General features: G+C 48.6%; 1 protein-coding gene across 1 annotated transcript in view; it reads left to right on the top strand.

The window, feature by feature from the left end:
- Positions 1-1,889, top strand: part of LOC132582817 (sodium/calcium exchanger 1-like) — a 37,085-nt gene extending 35,196 nt beyond the window's left edge. Inside the window, exon 6 of the mRNA XM_060254543.1 lies at positions 1,311-1,889. Coding sequence (XP_060110526.1) covers positions 1,311-1,687 — 377 coding nt within the window. The 3' untranslated portion in view covers positions 1,688-1,889. The remainder of the gene's footprint in view (positions 1-1,310) is intronic.
- The last annotated feature ends 15,643 nt before the right edge of the window (positions 1,890-17,532 follow it).

Here is a 17,532-nt window from a genome sequence, read left to right on the forward strand (position 1 = left end):
TGGGAACTCTATTATTCCCTATGGAGATTTATTCCTATAGAAAATAATGGAGAATTGATCCGCGGGTATCTGGAACACCGGGGGGGAGCTGTTTTTTGGGGTAGAGGCACCAAATTTTCAGCATAGCATCTAATGCCTCTCCCCAAAATACCCTCCAAGTTTCAAAAATATTGGACCAGGGGGTCCAATTCTGTGAGCCCCAAAAGAAGGTGCCCCTATCCATTATTTCCTATGGAAGGAAGGAATTGAAAAGGTGCTCTGTCCCTTTAAATGTGATGGCCAGAACTCCCTTTGGAGTTCAATGATGCTTGTCACAGCCTTGATCTTGGCTCCACCCCTAATATCTCCTAGCTCCACCCCCAAAGTCCCCAGATATTTTTTGAATTGGACTTTGCAACCCTAGATAATAGGCATGAGGACCAGGCTGAGTGAACAACAACAAAAGGTTTATTTCAGAGCAATAAAAATTAACAAGGTGCATTAACCAGTAAAAGGGTGAAGGGAAAATAACCAAATGCCCTAACACGTCTATCTATACAGTCCCTACCTAATACCCACACTTACCCCCTTGGCCTTGGGTAAGGGGCGCTCCCCTGCTTCAAGCTCTCCAGACTACAGCCTGCTTCCAGATCACCCTTCCAGGAAAAGAACACCCACATCCTAGGCTAGGCCTTTATATATTCCCTTCCTGGGCCCCACCCCTCTCTGGGCCTGTTTGCCTCCAAAACCCAATCAGAAGGACAGAGGTGATCCTGGGAGATGTAAGCTTTTCCCAGTAACTCCTAAGCAGGTTTCCCTGGGGCCTGCAGGCCTCACTAGGCCTAGGATCATGGCAGATATAGTGAAGGGCATGTGCATAGATGGCTTTAAGAGAGAGGCAGATTCATGAGGAAGTCCAGTAATAGCTATCGGGGGTGACTAAATAGAACTGCCATGTTCAGAGGCAGAAAACCCCTGCAATACAGAACAGCAGCAGGCAGAAGTGCCCCATATATAGGCCTTCCAGTTTGGTGTAGTAGTTAAGTGTGCGGATTTTTATCTGGGAGAACACCTCTTTTCATATGTCAAATGCAAGGCGGTGGACCTCCCTAATATCTCTGTTGAGACTTGAGAACTAGAGGCCAGCAGTAGTCGACCAGGGAGAGGCCCAGATAGCATCTTGGGTGGTGAAGAGAAGCAGAGAGAGATTTCCAGGCCTTTTGGCCAAGTCATCAGTAGGCTGTTTAGTGAGGCATTTATAACTACCCTTGTTCTCCTCACAGGAAGGTTGGACGTTCCCACCAACTCTCTCTTCTTCTTCTTCCGCACAGATACCTTTGCCAGCAAAGTGGCCGCCATCCAAGACCAGTATGCCGATGCCTCCATTGGTAACGTGACGGGCAGCAATGCCGTCAACGTCTTCCTGGGGATCGGGGTGGCCTGGTCCATTGCAGCCGTCTACTGGGCCTCCAAAGGCCAGCCGTTCCGAGTCCAGCCGGGCACCCTGGCCTTCTCGGTCACCCTCTTTACCATCTTCGCCTTCGTCAGCATCGCCATCCTGCTGTACCGGCGCCGGGCCCCCATCGGCGGAGAACTGGGTGGGCCCCGAACCCCCAAAACCCTCGCCACGCTCCTCTTCGTCAGTCTGTGGCTGGTCTACATCCTCCTGGCGGCTCTGGAGGCCTACTGCCACATTAAGGGGTTCTAGGAGAAGAGGCCGGACTGGGTAGATTCGCTTGTAGGCTCGGCCCGGGGGAGACCCCCTCCCCCAGATGACGGCCCTGAGTCGGGAGCCCCTCCGCCCCTACCAACCTGGGGAACCTCTTTACTGTGGGTACTGTCAGGGAAAGACTTTGCCAAACGCCTCGACAGTAGCCCGCAGTCTAGCACTGATCAAGGCAGCTCCAAGCACCGGGTAATCCGCACAGGCCGGGGTCCAAACGCTAGCCAGTTGTGAAGTCTCTGTTCTGTGGCTGACTGATGGGGTCTTCCGTCTCCCTGAGCAGGGAATGGCACATCTCCTGTTGCTTCCAAGACTGATCTGGGAGATCCCCCTCCCCACACACACACAGTTTGGGGAACACCAGCCTCCTAGGCATGCATGGGGCATGATGGGCTCAGCCAAAGATGGTCTAGGGTCCAATCCCCTTTTCTCTACTGACCTGGGTGAATGAAGAGTCTGGGAAAAAAGGAAACCGCCCCCCCCCCAACTCTCCCAATCCCTTTAATGGGCTATACTTGGGATTGGAGGGGGGCTTATTAAGTCACATACCTCCCCCTCCCAGGTGTGGCTGTTCACATCCTGACAGCAGGAGGTCGGTTATTTTCCTCCGACGTTGCATGTCTAGCGGGGTTGGGATGGACTGTACTCCTCCAGCCCGTAATTCATAAATGGGGCAGGGGGGAGGCTAGGGGGAATAGGGGTGGGTGGGAGAGATGAATCCCATCCCTTCGATGTATCCTCGTCCAAGCACAGTCAAGTCCCTCCAAAACCAACACTCGTACAAACGCCCCCAAAACAGCACAAATCTCAAGCAGCAGCAGCAAAAAACATAAATAAAAGGGGGCAGGAAGTTGTAAATCGGCTCCTCTTCCCCCTCCCTCCCATCCTAAAACGACCACCTTCCCCACATCACCGTTTACTCCTGTACAGGACCCAGATTTCTATTTAGTTGAGTTTATTTTACTTACAAGAAGAAGAAAACACAGAATTTTATTTTATTTTTATTTAAAAACAAGAGGGGAAGTCCTCCTCCGACACTGATTTGCTTGTCTCCCCTTTCCCTGTCCCTTAATGTCGACTCCCTTACCCAAGGCCGCTGTGCGCGGTGCTTCCCTTCCGCTCCCCCTCCAGATTGTGGGGGGAAGGATATTGGTGCATCCCATGTCCTAGTTTGCATGGCGGCTCCTGTACCCCCCACCCACATGGTCTGTGTGTCCGCAGGTCACTGTGTTCGCGCTTGCCCGTTTGTCTTTTTGCCAGTGCCTGCTGGTCTCCCTGCCTGCTCTCTGTCACCCTCTCCCATGTACACCTTCTATGTCCAACTGCCTGCGTTATTTTGGATATGTTTTGTGTGTGCGTGGGTGTGCGGTTTTTTAAAAAAAAGTTGTTTAAAAATTTGCTGGAGAAAGTCGTCTTTTACAAAATATGACCCTGGATGCAATGGAGGACGGGAGCAGAATACATTCACAATGGATCTCTTTCTGGTGTTGTTGAATCACAGTAGACTCATGGTGACCCAGAAGGCCAGAGGTCATTCAGAGGAGGTTGGTCATTGTCCGCCTCTGGGTAGCAGTCCTGGATTCTCATAGACATCTCCCGTCCAAATACCCCATAGTGTTTTCAAAGCAAGAGACATTCAGAGGCGGTTTGTCATTCTCTGACTCTGGGTAGCAACCCCGGACTCTCACAGAGGTCTCCCATCCAAATGCCCCATAGCGTTTTCCAAGCAAGAGACATTCAGAGAGGATTTGTCATTGTCTGCCTCTGTGTTGAATAGGGTCCCGTGGCACCTTTAAGACCAACTAAGTTTTAGTCAAGGTATGAGCTTTCATGTGCACGCACACTTCTTCAGGTGCAGTGAAGTGGAAGAAAACCGTTCAAACGTAAAGATAGGGCTGAAAAGTAAATTAGCAGGTACCAGCATGTAGACATTTTGAGACAAACCAGGAACAACAAACCAAATAGATAGATCCAATAGATAGCGGGCAGCCGTGCTGGTCTGAAACAGTAGAACAAAGCAGGAGTCAAGTATCACCTTTAAGACCAACAAAGTTTGATTCAGAACGTAAGCTTTTGTGTGCGCCAAGCACACTTCATCAGACGAGGAATCAGGTACAATGGGCTACATAGAGCTGGTAGGCAGTGTTTTAGAATGCAAATTTAAGATCCAGTGACAGAATAGTAAAATTAACAAATGGAGCAAACTTTTGATCTGGGTAGCACGAGTATGAAAATGCCATAACGCAGTAATATGTCAAAATGTGAGAATGTCTGTTATAAGCCTGGGTCAAAAAGAGGGCATTTCTTTCCCAGAAGTTTTCCCCGTCCAACTAATTTACCTTTTAACACGTAACATACATATAGTTTGCCTCAAAATGTTCCTCTCAAAATGTTTGTGTCGCTTCACATGCTAATTTGCCTTTCAGCCCTGTCCATAAATTTGAAAGGTTTTCTTCCCTTTCGCTGTATCTGGAGAACGGTGCCTACACGTGAAAGCTTACACCCGTAACAAAACTTGGTTGGTCTTAAAGGTGCCATTGGACTCTAACTTCACTCTATGGCTTCAACATGGCGACCCACTTGGATCTGCTTCTGCGTAGCGACCCTGGTCTTCTCCCGTCCAAGTATTAGCTAGGGCTGACCCTGCTTAGCTTTCGAGACCTGATGAGCCCTACATGCAGAGAAGGGCAGGATAGAAATCCAAACAGTGTATAAATAAATGAGATCGGGCTAGCCTGGGCCGTCCAGGTCAGGGCAGTGTCGATTAATAGTGAAAAGTGCTGCCAACTTGCAGCCAACCTATGGTGGCCCTGTAGGGTTTACAAAGCCAGACATGTCATTACCTGCCTTTGCATAGATGAACAGAACTCCCTTGATGGTCTCCCAGCTGGGTATTAATTAAGGCTGGCCCTACTTAGCTTCTGAAATCTAATGAGATCAGGTCAGCCTGGGCCATTCTCAAGGCCATTCTCTTTCTAGATCCTTATAAAGTAGTGGTCTAATTGGGGAGGGACAGTGGCTCAGTGGTAGAGCATTTGCTTGGTAAGCAGAAGGTCCCAGGTTCAATCCCTGGCATCTCCAACTAAAAAGGGTCCAGACAAATAGGCGTGAAAAACCTCAGCTTGAGATCCTGGAGAGCCGCTGCCAGTCTGAGTAGACAATACTGACTTTGATGGACTGAGGGTCTGATTCAGTATAAGGCAGATCCATACGTTCATATGTCCATATTTCTCCAGCCCCTCAGGTGTTCACAAAGCCCTACCCGTTGAGTTGCAGATTCCTATAGGCCAGGGGTGGCCAAACTTGCTTAATATAAGAGCCACATAAAATAAACATCAGATGTTTTGAGAGCTGCAAGACATAAGCATCAGATGTTTGAGAGCCACAAGATAGGAAGGAAGGAAGGTGAATAGAGGGGGGGAGGGAGGTGGAAAAATGCAACTTTAAATGCATTCTCCAAGCCCCTGGCTGACTTGGCTTGGAAAAGTGATTTAAAGAGAAAAATGCCTTCCAGCGGGGACTTGAGAGCCACACAATATGTGTGAAAGAGCCACATGTGGCTCCCAAGCCACAATTTGGCCACCCCTGCTATAGACCCTTTGGGGGGAGGCTGTTTTTTGGAAGGAGCTGCTACTAATGAGCTCTGTGGCGAGCACACTGTGCCTCCCGCCTCTTTTTGCAAGCTTGTGGAATGGAGTGAATACAGTGAGAAGAAGTTACTTGGGGATGACTGATGCATCACAAAGCCCTTTTTTCCTCCTGCATCTGGTCGGCCAGATGTTTGCTGGGAATTCTGTGCTTGGAACTTAAATTCCAGGTGCATGCAGTCCTAGTGTAAGGTGCGGCATACAGGCAGAAGGGATTTACACTCTCCGCCCACACTTTTTTCCAACCTGAAGAGCCGCTGCAAGTGCCTAGTCACCTGTGGCGGGAAGAATTTAGATGTAGCTATGGTTGCCAACCTCCAGATGGGGCCCAGAGATCTCCCAGAATTACAAATGATCTGCAGACAACAGATGGAGTAAATAGCAGGTTTGGACTTACTGACAAGACCTGTTGCAGGCATAGGTGGGACACGAGTACTTAATAAAATGCAACATGGCCCCAAGCCTGTACCTCAGAGGAATCCCTCTTAGCTTTGGCGCTTAGCTGATTTTTAAAATATAGTTCCTTTATACCTCCCACGTCTCTCCCCAGTGAGGACTCAAAATGGTTTACGTTATCCCACTGTTCTCTATTTTCCCTTCACAACAGCCCTCTGAGGTAGGCTAGACTGAGTGTACATGATAGGGTTCCAAGGTACAATTTAAGAAATATCTGAGGATTTTGGTGGTGGAGTCAGGAGCAAGGGTGTGACAAGCATAACTGGACTCCAAAGGGAGTTCTGGCCTTCACATTTAAAGGGACCCCACACCTTTTAAATACCTTCCCTTGGTCCAATTTTTTTGAAACTTGGGGAGTGTTCTGAGGAGAGGCACCGAAAGCAATGCTGAAAATTTGGTATCTCTACCTTAAAAAGCAGCCCCCGCCCCAAGCTCCAGATACCTGCAAAACAATTCTCCATTATATCCTGTGGGAATCAGTCTCCATAGGGAATAGTGGAGCGCCCAGCAGACATCCCCCCCCCCGCTTTCTGATGACCCTGAAGCAGGGGGAGGGCCTCCAAACCGGGGGACCCCCTGCCCCCACCTGGAAGTTGGCGACCCAAGTGCATGACTAGAAAGACTGAAGACTACCATTTGAAGCAACGCTGACCTGTTGGCCACAGTATGCTGTAACAACAGACAGGTTTTAAAGGCGTGGCACCAGGGGTCGTTTTGTGGTAAAATAGGTGGTGGAGCTCATTTGCATAACTCATTAGCATATGTTGCCCTCCACCAGCCAAAAGCAACCGATGCAAGAAAGGAGAGCCCCAGGTGAGCGAGGCCTGCTTGGGCTGGCTAAAGATCCAGCCAGCCCAAACAGGCCTCGCTTGGGGGCTCTCCCCCAGTCAAAAGGCCAGCAAGCCACCCCCTGCCCAAAACCACATAAGAAGTGGACAAAGGGTGGTGTGGGCTTCTCCAGGAGTTAATGAGGGCTGCTGGGGGTGTGGTAAAGCCACTGGTGGCTGGCTGGCTGCCTTCCTGCTCTCCTAATCCAGGGATTGTTATGCAGTTGCACCTACTATTCAATGGACAAGGTAGGTGGGGGGCAGGGAAGAGAAGGAACCCTCAGAAAGGTTCAGGGGCCGTGCTCCTGTGAGCTCCTGCTGAATCTGAGGCTTGCGTGGCACAATCTACAAGTCTCTTTTATAGTATATCTAGTCAGAAGGTTCCTACTAACCTCTAGGTGGGGCCTGGAGATCCGCTATTACAGACAATCTCCAGACAATCAAGATCATTTCTCGGGGTGGGGGGAGGGAATGACGACCTTGGAATGTGGCCTCTATGGCATTACTCTACTGTCCCAGCCCTGGCTCTTCCCTGGCTCCACCCCCAAAATCTCCAGGTATTTCCCAACCCAGAGGTGGCAACCCTACAACACACATCTGGTGGGCTGCCACAACCACTTGTTTAAAGGAAAGAAATAAGTGAGATGAACCACTCAACCTAAGGGGGTAGGAGTGTACTACTTGCAAAATAGGTAAAGGCAACACTTGCGGGTTCATGAAACGGTGGGGCAGCCTAGCTAAATCATGGTGTGTTTGATTATCTTGATTTCAGGTTGTAGTGGGGCAGGTCCCTCACGCCTGTTTTTAGCCAATGAAATGGCAAATTTATCCAGCTGGCTAAAGCGAGTAGATCACAAGGAGTCTGCCTTTCCTGCCTTCCTCCCCCATCCACACCAAAACCAACAAGTTCTTACTATCACTTCTTCCAGAAGCAAGGAGAGAAATTTAAAGCTTTTAGCTGTTCTGTTATCTAAAATCCTTTCTTTTCTTTTTTTGCGTCTCAAAGCCAGTTTGGTGTAGTGGTTAAGTGTGTGGACTCTTATCTGGGAGAACTCCTCCCCATGCACCTGCTGATGTGACCTTGAATCAGCCACAAGTTCTCTCAGGGCTGTTCTGCTCAAGATCAGTTCTGGGAGAGCTCTCTCAGCCCCACTTACCTCACAGGGTGTCTGTTGTTGGGAGGGGAAGGGAAATGAGATTTGTAAGCCGCTCTGAGACTCCTTCAGTTGATATACTAATGGGGTATAAATCCAATCTCTTTTCTTAACAAATTGAGAGCTCCAGGCTTCTCCTACCACTCCCTTTAGCCACTGGGTAACACAGGGTACTATCTTGGTGTACTTGGTGGGAAGTACTATGAGGTACTTGGTGGGAAGTACTATGAGGTAACCATAAGTTGGATGCAACTAGATAGTACTTGGTGGGAAGTACTATCAAGTTGCATCCAACTTATGGTTACCTCATAACCATTTGTCGTTGCCTACCTCTGCGTAGCAACCCCTGACTTCTTCAGTGGTGCCAACAAGTGCTGATGGAGAAGAGGTCCATGAGTAGCTATTAGCTCCAAGTTATAGAAGGAACATTGTTGTCTAAGGCAGTGATGCTCTGTATTCTTGGGGCTTGGGGAGCCGCAGTGGGGGGGCTTCTGGATTTCTGGCCCTGCTGGTGGACCTCCTGATGACACCTGGGCTTAGCCACCATATGACACAGTGTTGGATTGGATGAGCTATTGGCTTGATCCAACATGGCTTCTCTTATGCTCTTACTAACCAGGGTCAATCCTGCTTACCTTCTGAGACCTGACGAGACCAGGCTTCTCCTACCACTCCCTTTAGCCACTGACGAGACCAGGCTTCTCCTACCACTCCCTTTAGCCACTGGGTAACCAAGTACTATCTTGGTGTACTTGGTGGGAAGTACTATGAGGTACTTGGTGGGAAGTACTATGAGGTAACCATAAGTTGGATGCAACTAGATAGTACTTGGTGGGAAGTACTATCAAGTTGCATCCAACTTATGGTTACCTCATAACCATTTGTCGTTGCCTACCTCTGCGTAGCAACCCCTGACTTCTTCAGTGGTGCCAACAAGTGCTGATGGAGAAGAGGTCCATGAGTAGCTATTAGCTCCAAGTTATAGAAGGAACATTGTTGTCTAAGGCAGTGATGCTCTGTATTCTTGGGGCTTGGGGAGCCGCAGTGGGGGGGCTTCTGGATTTCTGGCCCTGCTGGTGGACCTCCTGATGACACCTGGGCTTAGCCACCATATGACACAGTGTTGGATTGGATGAGCTATTGGCTTGATCCAACATGGCTTCTCTTATGCTCTTACTAACCAGGGTCAATCCTGCTTACCTTCTGAGACCTGACGAGACTCTTGTTACACTACAGCAGTCATTTACAACCAAAATGACTTGAGCGTACAGGACAATCGAGTTGTGGATAATTGCTGTAATGCAAAAACCCTCTGAAAGTACAAATATTCACTGTTGTTGTGAAGACACAGTTTTTTCTCTCCTTTCTTACAATGCTCTTTTGTGAAGATACCAGACTCGTGTGTTCAGCTTAGTTTGGTGTAGTGGTTAAGTGCATGGACTCTTATCTGGGAGAATTGGGTTTGGTTCCCCATTCCTCCACATGCACCTGCTGATGTGTTCTTGGGTCAGCCACAAGTTCTCTCAAAGCTGCTCTGCTCAAGAGCAGTTTCTGTCAGAGCTCTCTCAGCCCCATCTACCCAACAGAGTGTCTGTTGTGGGGAAGGGAAGGGAAAGGAAGGCAAAGGGGATTGTAAGCTGCTCCGAGACTCCTTCGAGTAGTGTTGAGCAGAGTATAAATCCAATCTCTTCTTCTTCTGCGTCCAAGCAATTCTTGGAGCCATTCTTCATGTTAAACAAGAGAAGTGCAAGGCTTTCTCTCCCCTTCCGCTCCCCCTGAAATCTTACTGCACTGCAAGCAACACTAACAAAGAAAACCTTCCCTTCTGTTTTAGCCTAGCTGGAGGAAAGTTCTTTTCCCCTGGATCTTGATGGTTCCCCATTAGTATATCAACTGGCTATTTCCCAAGCTAGACGGGCAAAAAGATAACGAAAGATACCTGACCTGGGCCCACATTGCCGATGGCCGCAGGCAAGTTTAACCCAGCCGAAGGCAGATCAAGTTGTTTCCCTCCAAGACAGCATTTTTTTTCAAAACGCAAATCAGAAATAAGATCTCATTTCATCCGCACAAGCCTGCACCATTTAATTTAATTTGATTTTTGGGTTTATATCCCGCCCTATCCTGCAAGTGGGCTCAAGGCAGCTTATAACATTCCAGGAATAAAATAACATCATAAAAACAGGCACTACAGAATCAGGGGCAGCACAATGAACCATCCTTCAAACATAGGTGGCAAAACCACGCCGCAGCAAGTGGACTGATGACTGTCAGCATAACATAATTTCTGGACAAAGCAGGAACCAAGTTGCACCTTTAAGACCAACAAAGCTTCATTCCGAATGTAAGCTTTCGTGTGCTAGAAGCACACTTCATCCGAAAGCTTACATTCTGAATAAAACTGTGTTGGTCTTAAACAGGGGTGTCGAGCTCATTTGTTATGAGGACCGAATCTGACTCAAATGAGATGTCGTCAGGCCAGGCCATGTCCAGCTGGCCGTGTGTATACCTACTAAAGATTAGGCAGCAGAGATATAAACTTTTTAAAGGACACAGACAAACATGACTAAAGTTTTTTAAAAAAAAATTAAAATAAAACATGCTTAAAACATTAGCACTTGTTGGTCTTAAAGGTGCTTTCTTTGTATTTTTCCATGGGATCCAGGGAACTAGGCAAAGGAAGCTCTGGCTCTTTCCCTCCCTTCCCAGGGGACCAGGAGGGGGTGGAGCCTCAACCAATGGAGAAAATCGAGGTTTTGCTCTGTAGTTCCTGTATGATTGAGCAAGATTTGCAAAGCAAGTTGAGATGCGGAAGCAAGAGAGAGGGAGACGGAAGCGGACAAGAGCCAGTTGATAGGAGCCCTCCAGGGGCTGCATGTTTGAGGCCTCTGGTCTTAAAGGTGAAACTTGACTCCTGCTTTGTTCTACTGCTTCAGATCAACACGGCTGCCCACCTGGATAATTTCTGGACCACCTACTGCATATGACAACACGTGCATCTATTTTTGCCGTGTGGCTCGAAGCAGAAGAAAGAGGATGTTCCAGACTGTTCTCTGAGTCTGAATACAGGTTGGCGGGTTACAAGTGAAAAAAGACAAAACGCACATTTCTTATACAAGACAATCCTGATGGAGTGGAAGCGATTTAAATCCTTGATTCTTCACCTGGGGCAGAGGAAGCCCTTCCAAAAGTAGCCACAAGAGGGCACTCTCAGCGGCAAACACTAACACAAACTCTTCTCCTGTAAGGAGAGTTACCTCCTTTCCCCCTACTGCTTCCCCAAGCAAAACTGGTGGAGGTAATGCTTAGTGCGGCCACAGTTTCCACGCTAGGGAATAAAGAGCGCCTGCTAAATTTCTGCATCCTAGTGCAAGCCAGCAGAACAGGCTTAGCAACAGAGAGACCCAAGGGCACACTGCCGCTGCTAGCTAATATTGGTTTTAGAGTCGTGTGACTGTCATTTCTCCCAAAGAAGACTCTGAATTGCAGGCTGGAGATCACTGTAAATTCTCTAGCTTGCTCCCCTTCCTTCCAGACTGAACTAGCTTGCTGGAAGCAAATTATTAAATCAAGTCGGTCATGCAAATGACACCAGGGCAGCTACTAGCCCCAAGTCCCAGATGTGTCGTGGGCAATGCTCCCTCTAAGCTGTGGAGTCTTGTGAGCAGAACATCTGCTTTGTGAGCTACTGGCATGAAAGTTGTGAGCTGCTGCATAAATTAACTTGCTCTTGGGCCATTTTTCCTGAGCTAAGACAAAAATGCATGAGCTGGAGGCTAAAAAACTGTGAGCTAGTTCACACTAACTCAGTTTAGAGGGAACAACGGTCGTGGGATCTTCTAAGGAGGTGCCTGCCATTGTTCAAGGAGGCAAGAACCTCTGGCCTTCTTGCACCAGGAGTCTGTTGCTGTGTCCCAGGGATGGAATTCTAGCAGGAGCTCCTTTGCATATTTGGCCACACACCTCTGATGTAGCCAATCCTCCAAGAGCTTACAAGGCTCTTTTTTGGTAAGCTCCTGGAGGATTGGCTACATCATGGGGGTGTGGCCTAATATGCAAATGAGCTCCTGCTAGAATTCCACCCCTGCTGTGTCCTGACGTGGCAAGGGGCCAACAAGACAAGGCACTCCATGCGAGAGGAGGCTAGCTTAGTGGATTTTGCAAGCAGAAGGTCCCGGGTTCGATCCCTGGCGTCTCCAGTTGAAAGTGAGAAGGCAGTAGTAGGTGATGCTAAAGATCTCTCCCTGAGAACCTGGAGAGCCACTGCTAGTCTGAGTAGACACTACTGACTTTGGTGGACCAGGATAACGCAGCAGCTTCATGTCAAGAGGGCATATCTCATTTTTATGGCAGCTGTTCAAACACAAACATGTATCTATTCCCCACAAGAGGAAACAAGCCAGAATATCACAGAACTGCTTTCTAGGAAAGCTCCATTCTGCAGAGGATAGACCCTTCTTCATCCAAAGGGTGATTAACACATGGAATTCACTGCCACAGTTGGTGGTGGTGGCTACAAGCATATACAGCTTCAAGAGGGGACTGGATAAACATATGGAGCAGAGGTCCATCAGTGGCTATTAGCCACAGGGTATAGATGGAACTCTCTGTCTGGGGCAACTGATGCTCTGTATTCTTGTGTTGGGAGGGGGGCACAGTGGGAAAGGCCCCACTGATGGACCTCCTGATGGCACTGGGGTTTTTTTTTTTTTTGGCCACTGTGTGACACAGAGTGTTGGACTGGATGGGCCATTGGCCTGATCCAACATGGCTTCTCTTATGTTCTTATTCGGAGAAAGGTCAGAGGCTTCATGCTCGGGTTAACAGGTTCAGGAAAAGGTGAAGTGTTCTGTTTCTTACTTGCTCCTTTCTAACTCAGAAAGGTCATTACAGGAAAGGTCAGAAATGATAGTCCACATCACTGGAAGCCACGGCGGGGGGGGGGGGGGGGAGGAACACCATGTCTCTTTTGAGAGGAACCTGTTGCTGGAGACCCAGAAGAGTGTTGTGGATAAGAGTGGCAGACTCTAGTCCGAAGAGCCGGGTTTGATTCCCCACTCCTTTTCCACATGAAGCCTGCTTGGGTCAGCCAATCCCAGTTCTCTCAGAGAGGGGACATGATGGCTCTCTTGAGTCTTGAACGGATGTCACTTAGAGTAGGACAGGAAGCTGTTCCAGTCAGCAGCAGAAGAGAGGATTCATAATAATGGGTTTAAATTAAGGGTGGGAAAGCACTGGCCTGGATATTAAGAAAACCTTTATGACAGTAAGAATTGTTCAGCAGTGGTATCAGCTGCCGAGGGAGGTGGTGAGCAGTCTTTAAGCAGTGGCTGGACAAACTCTTGTCAGGGATGCTCTGGGCTGATCCTGCATTAGGCAGGAGGGTGGACTAGACCAGAGGTGTTGAACTCACTTATTATGAGGGTCAGATTTGACATAAATGAGACCTTATCGGGCCGGGCCATGTGTGTCAGAAAATGTAATGCCAGGTAGCACAAATATAAACTTTACAAAGGGCACAGACAAACACAATTAAAGATTTTTTTTTTTTACTTAAAATAAGACATGCTTAAAACATTAGCATGCTTGCAATATTTTGTCTAATAACTGATGCCTCTTGCTCTGAATTATTACATCAAAAACTGGCGACAATGTCTGTGCTGTAGGAATCTTGAGTATGCTGTTCAGGTGTGCATCTGTAAGTTGCAAACCTACTTTTGACTTACTGACATTCATTACAGAAATCGCATGGTTAATGCTTTGATCCTAAGACCCAGAGAAAAAACATGAAATGGCTGGGCATTGTGAGCTTTTGTACTTAAGCTGCTTCATGTGCTGGTCAAGAACATGTGAAGACACCGAGAGCTATTTGTCTACAAAACTGTCGTCTTCTCTAGAAAAACAAGTGCAGCTCTTATGAGGCAGTGCAGGAACAGAGACACAGCCATGTGTAGTGGTCAGTAGCAGCCTACAGTCTGGGAAGTTTACATTCAAAATCCCCAATCAATCAAAGGAAATCAAAGGGAAATTTGAAAGTGTAGCAGGAAAAGTCCTGTGTTGTCCAATTAATATTTGATCATACTTACAAACGAGGTCTGAGGCGAAGTCAGGAAAACAGCCAAGCTTTATTCAACGTGCACGGGCTTCAGACCCGAGAGTCTGAGCAACAACCACAAAGGCGCACAGGCCTTATATACCCTTTGCCCAATCATTACACATACAGGTTTCCGTTCTAAGGAGCAATAAACATTTCCATTTTAGTAGGGCTGTAAACATTACGTGATGCCCCTCACCTGTATCTCATCTTCTGTTCTTTTGGCTAAGTGAGTTACTAGGCAACCCTAACCACAAACTATACTTTTACTTCTGCTTTTCTAAAAGAAAAATCAAAGGAAATATGCTAGGGAAACTTGGTCTGAACATACAATCTCAGTCTAATCCTGGTCGTTGTTATTCCTCTTTTAAACCATCTGCATGCTTTCCTATTGAGAAAGACTGGATCATGAGAGTATGAATAAATCGGGAGACAAACTCAGTTGCACCCATAACAAGCCCAATAAAACACTTGCATACTCGGTCTGTAGCAAGGCAAAAATTCCTACTTTGAATAAAACATTGCTGGTCTTACAGTTGTTGTTTTTTTATCTCTCCAGCGGGATCCAGAGAACTAGGCAAAGGAGATTCTCCCTCTTTCCCTCCTTCCCCAGGAGACAAGGAGGGGGAGGAGCCTCAGCCACTAGAAGGAAGAGAGGCTTGGCTCAGTAGCTCTGCAGTGTGATTGATTGAGGCTGGCAAACTTAATCACAGAGCAGAGCTACAGAACTAAGCTCCTCCTTTGGCTGAGTCTCCTCCTCCCTTTGGGAAGAGGGAGGGGGAGGAAGGAAAGAGCGAGAAGAGGCTGCTTTGCTTGGCTGCCTCCTCACAGGAGAGAAGGGAAAAAATGGTGACCAAAAGAAGCAGGCAAGGAAGAAGGAAGCTACTTGCAGGTGGGCCTGTTTGAAGCCCTTTGGGGACGGATCAGGCCCGCGGGCTGTATGTTTGACTCCCCTACACTAGTCTGCCTGAATGGCCCCTTCCAACTCTGTGATTCTATGATTCTCTCAGCCCCACCTACCTCCCAAGGCACCTGTTGTGGGGAGAAGAAGGGAAGGCAATTATAGGCTGCTTTGAAACTTGTGCTGCCTTTAATACAGCTTTAGTACAGCTAGCAGAATAAGACTCCTTAGTAGGGTTGCCAGTTGGGGGCAGGGGATCCCCTGGCTTGGAAGCCCTTCCCCCACTTCAGGGCTATCAGAAAGCAGGTGGGGAGGGTGAACGTCTGCTGGGCACTCCATTATACCCTATAGAGACAGATCCCCATAGGGTGTAATGGAAAATTAATCCATGGATATCTGGGGCTCTGGGGAGGGTTGTTTTTTTTGAGGTAGAAGCACCACATTTTCAGCATAGCACCTGGTGACTCTCCTCAACCCCCCGTCCAAGTTTCAGAAAGATTGGACCAGAAGGTCCAATTCCATGAGCCCCCAAAGAAGATTCCCCCCATCCTCCATTATTTCCAATGAAGGGAAGGCATTTAAAAGGAGTATAGACCCTTTAAATGTGATGGTCACAACTCCCTTTAGAGTTCAATTGTGCTTGTCACAACCTTGCTCCTGGATCCACCCCCAAAGTCCCCAGATATTTCCTGTGTCAGACCTGACAACCCTACTCCTTAGGGTAGAAAAAAAGCGGGGTATAATACTCTTCTGACCGTGACTGGCTTGGGCTGAAATCATTTGGAACAAATGCTTTCAGCCTGTGGTAGATTTGGGGATGCTCAGGCGGCATTTTAGTTCTCTGTTTTGAAACTGCTTTCACTCAGCCTTTGGAAGCAAGCCATCTTAACCGTTGAGTATTAAAGGAGATGAATAACCAAAGAAGCACCGGAGCGGGACAGCTGCCAAGAGCCTGAGCTGCAAAGCGAGGCGGTGCTGGTTGAAGCCTTTCCTCTACGGGCACCCTGGGGGAAGCCGTTCTCATTGAACCGTGGCCTTCATCGGCAATATGGGCAAAATGTTTCCTCCTGAGCTCGGGTCTCCCCCCAAGACTAGCGGAGCAGAGCACCACCTTCGCCTCAATCCTTAACGAGTGTTCCCTGCCAGAGGATGTAGTGATGGCCACAGGAACAGACAGCTTTAGAAGGCAATTACACATATCCATGGAGGAGAGGTCTATCAATGGCTACCAGCCCTGGTGACTGAAGGGAACCTCGATGTTCAAGAGGCAGTCAACCTCTGAAACCCGTTGCTAGGAAACAACATCAGGGGAAAGGCCTCAGCTTCTGGGCCCTGTTTGTTGGCCCTCCAGAGGAACTGGCCGGCCACTGTGTGAGACAGGATGCTGGACTAGATGGACCCTCATTGGTCTGATCCAGCAGGGCTCTTCTGATGTTCTTATGAGGGGAAGATCTTGGCCTCTCTGCTCTGTTTTGGCCCTCCAGAGAACCTGTCAGAAGCCACTGTGTGAGACAGGATGCTGGACTAGAAGGACTCTCACTGGTCTGATCCAGCAGGGCTCTTCTGATGTTCTTATGAGGGGAAGGCCTCAGCCTCTCTGCCCTGTTGTTGGCACTCCAGTGGAACTGGTTGAGGCCACTATGTGAGACAGGATGCTGGACTAGATGGACCCTCACTGGTCTGATCCAGCAGGGCTCTTCTGATGTTCTTATGAGGGGAAGGCCTCAGCCTCTCTGCCCTGTTGTTGGCATTCCAGTGGAACTGGTTGAGGCCACTATGTGAGACAGGATGCTGGACTAGATGGACCCTCACTGGTCTGATCCAGCAGGGCTCTTCTGATGTTCTTATGAGGGGAAGGCCTCAGCTTTAGAAGGCAATTACACATATCCATGGAGGAGAGGTCTATCAATGGCTACCAGCCCTGGTGACTGAAGGGAACCTCGATGTTCAAGAGGCAGTCAACCTCTGAAACCCGTTGCTAGGAAACAACATCAGGGGAAAGGCCTCAGCTTCTGGGCCCTGTTTGTTGGCCCTCCAGAGGAACTGGCCGGCCACTGTGTGAGACAGGATGCTGGACTAGATGGACCCTCATTGGTCTGATCCAGCAGGGCTCTTCTGATGTTCTTATGAGGGGAAGATCTTGGCCTCTCTGCTCTGTTTTGGCCCTCCAGAGAACCTGTCAGAAGCCACTGTGTGAGACAGGATGCTGGACTAGATGGACTCTCACTGGTCTGATCCAGCAGGGCTCTTCTGATGTTCTTATGAGGGGAAGGCCTCAGTCTCTCTGCCCTGTTGTTGGCCCTCCAGAGGAACTGGCTGAGGCTACTGTGTGAGACAGAGTGCTGGACTAGATGGAGCCTCACTGGTCTGATCCAGCAGGGCTCTTCTGATGTTCTTATGAGGGGAAGGCCTCAGCCTCTCTGCCCTGTTGTTGGCGCTCCAGTGGAACTGGTTGAGGCCACTATGTGAGACAGGATGCTGGACTAAATGGACCCTCACTGGTCTGATCCAGCAGGGCTCTTCTGATGTTCTTATGAGGGGAAGGCCTCGGCCTCTCTGCCCTGTTGTTGACCCTCCAGAGGAACTAGTTGAGGCCACTGTGTGAGACAGGATGCTGGACTAGATGAACCACTGGGCTGATCCAGCAGGGCTCTTCATCTTATGTTCATTCACAGAAGTAGCAGATGAACTACTCCATGAACTCGATGCTGCAGGCAGACAAAAATGGACCAAAACAACTGCAAATTTGGC

The sequence above is a fragment of the Heteronotia binoei genome, chromosome 1, assembly GCF_032191835.1.
Source record: "Heteronotia binoei isolate CCM8104 ecotype False Entrance Well chromosome 1, APGP_CSIRO_Hbin_v1, whole genome shotgun sequence".
Classification (NCBI taxonomy): Eukaryota; Metazoa; Chordata; class Lepidosauria; order Squamata; family Gekkonidae; genus Heteronotia; species Heteronotia binoei.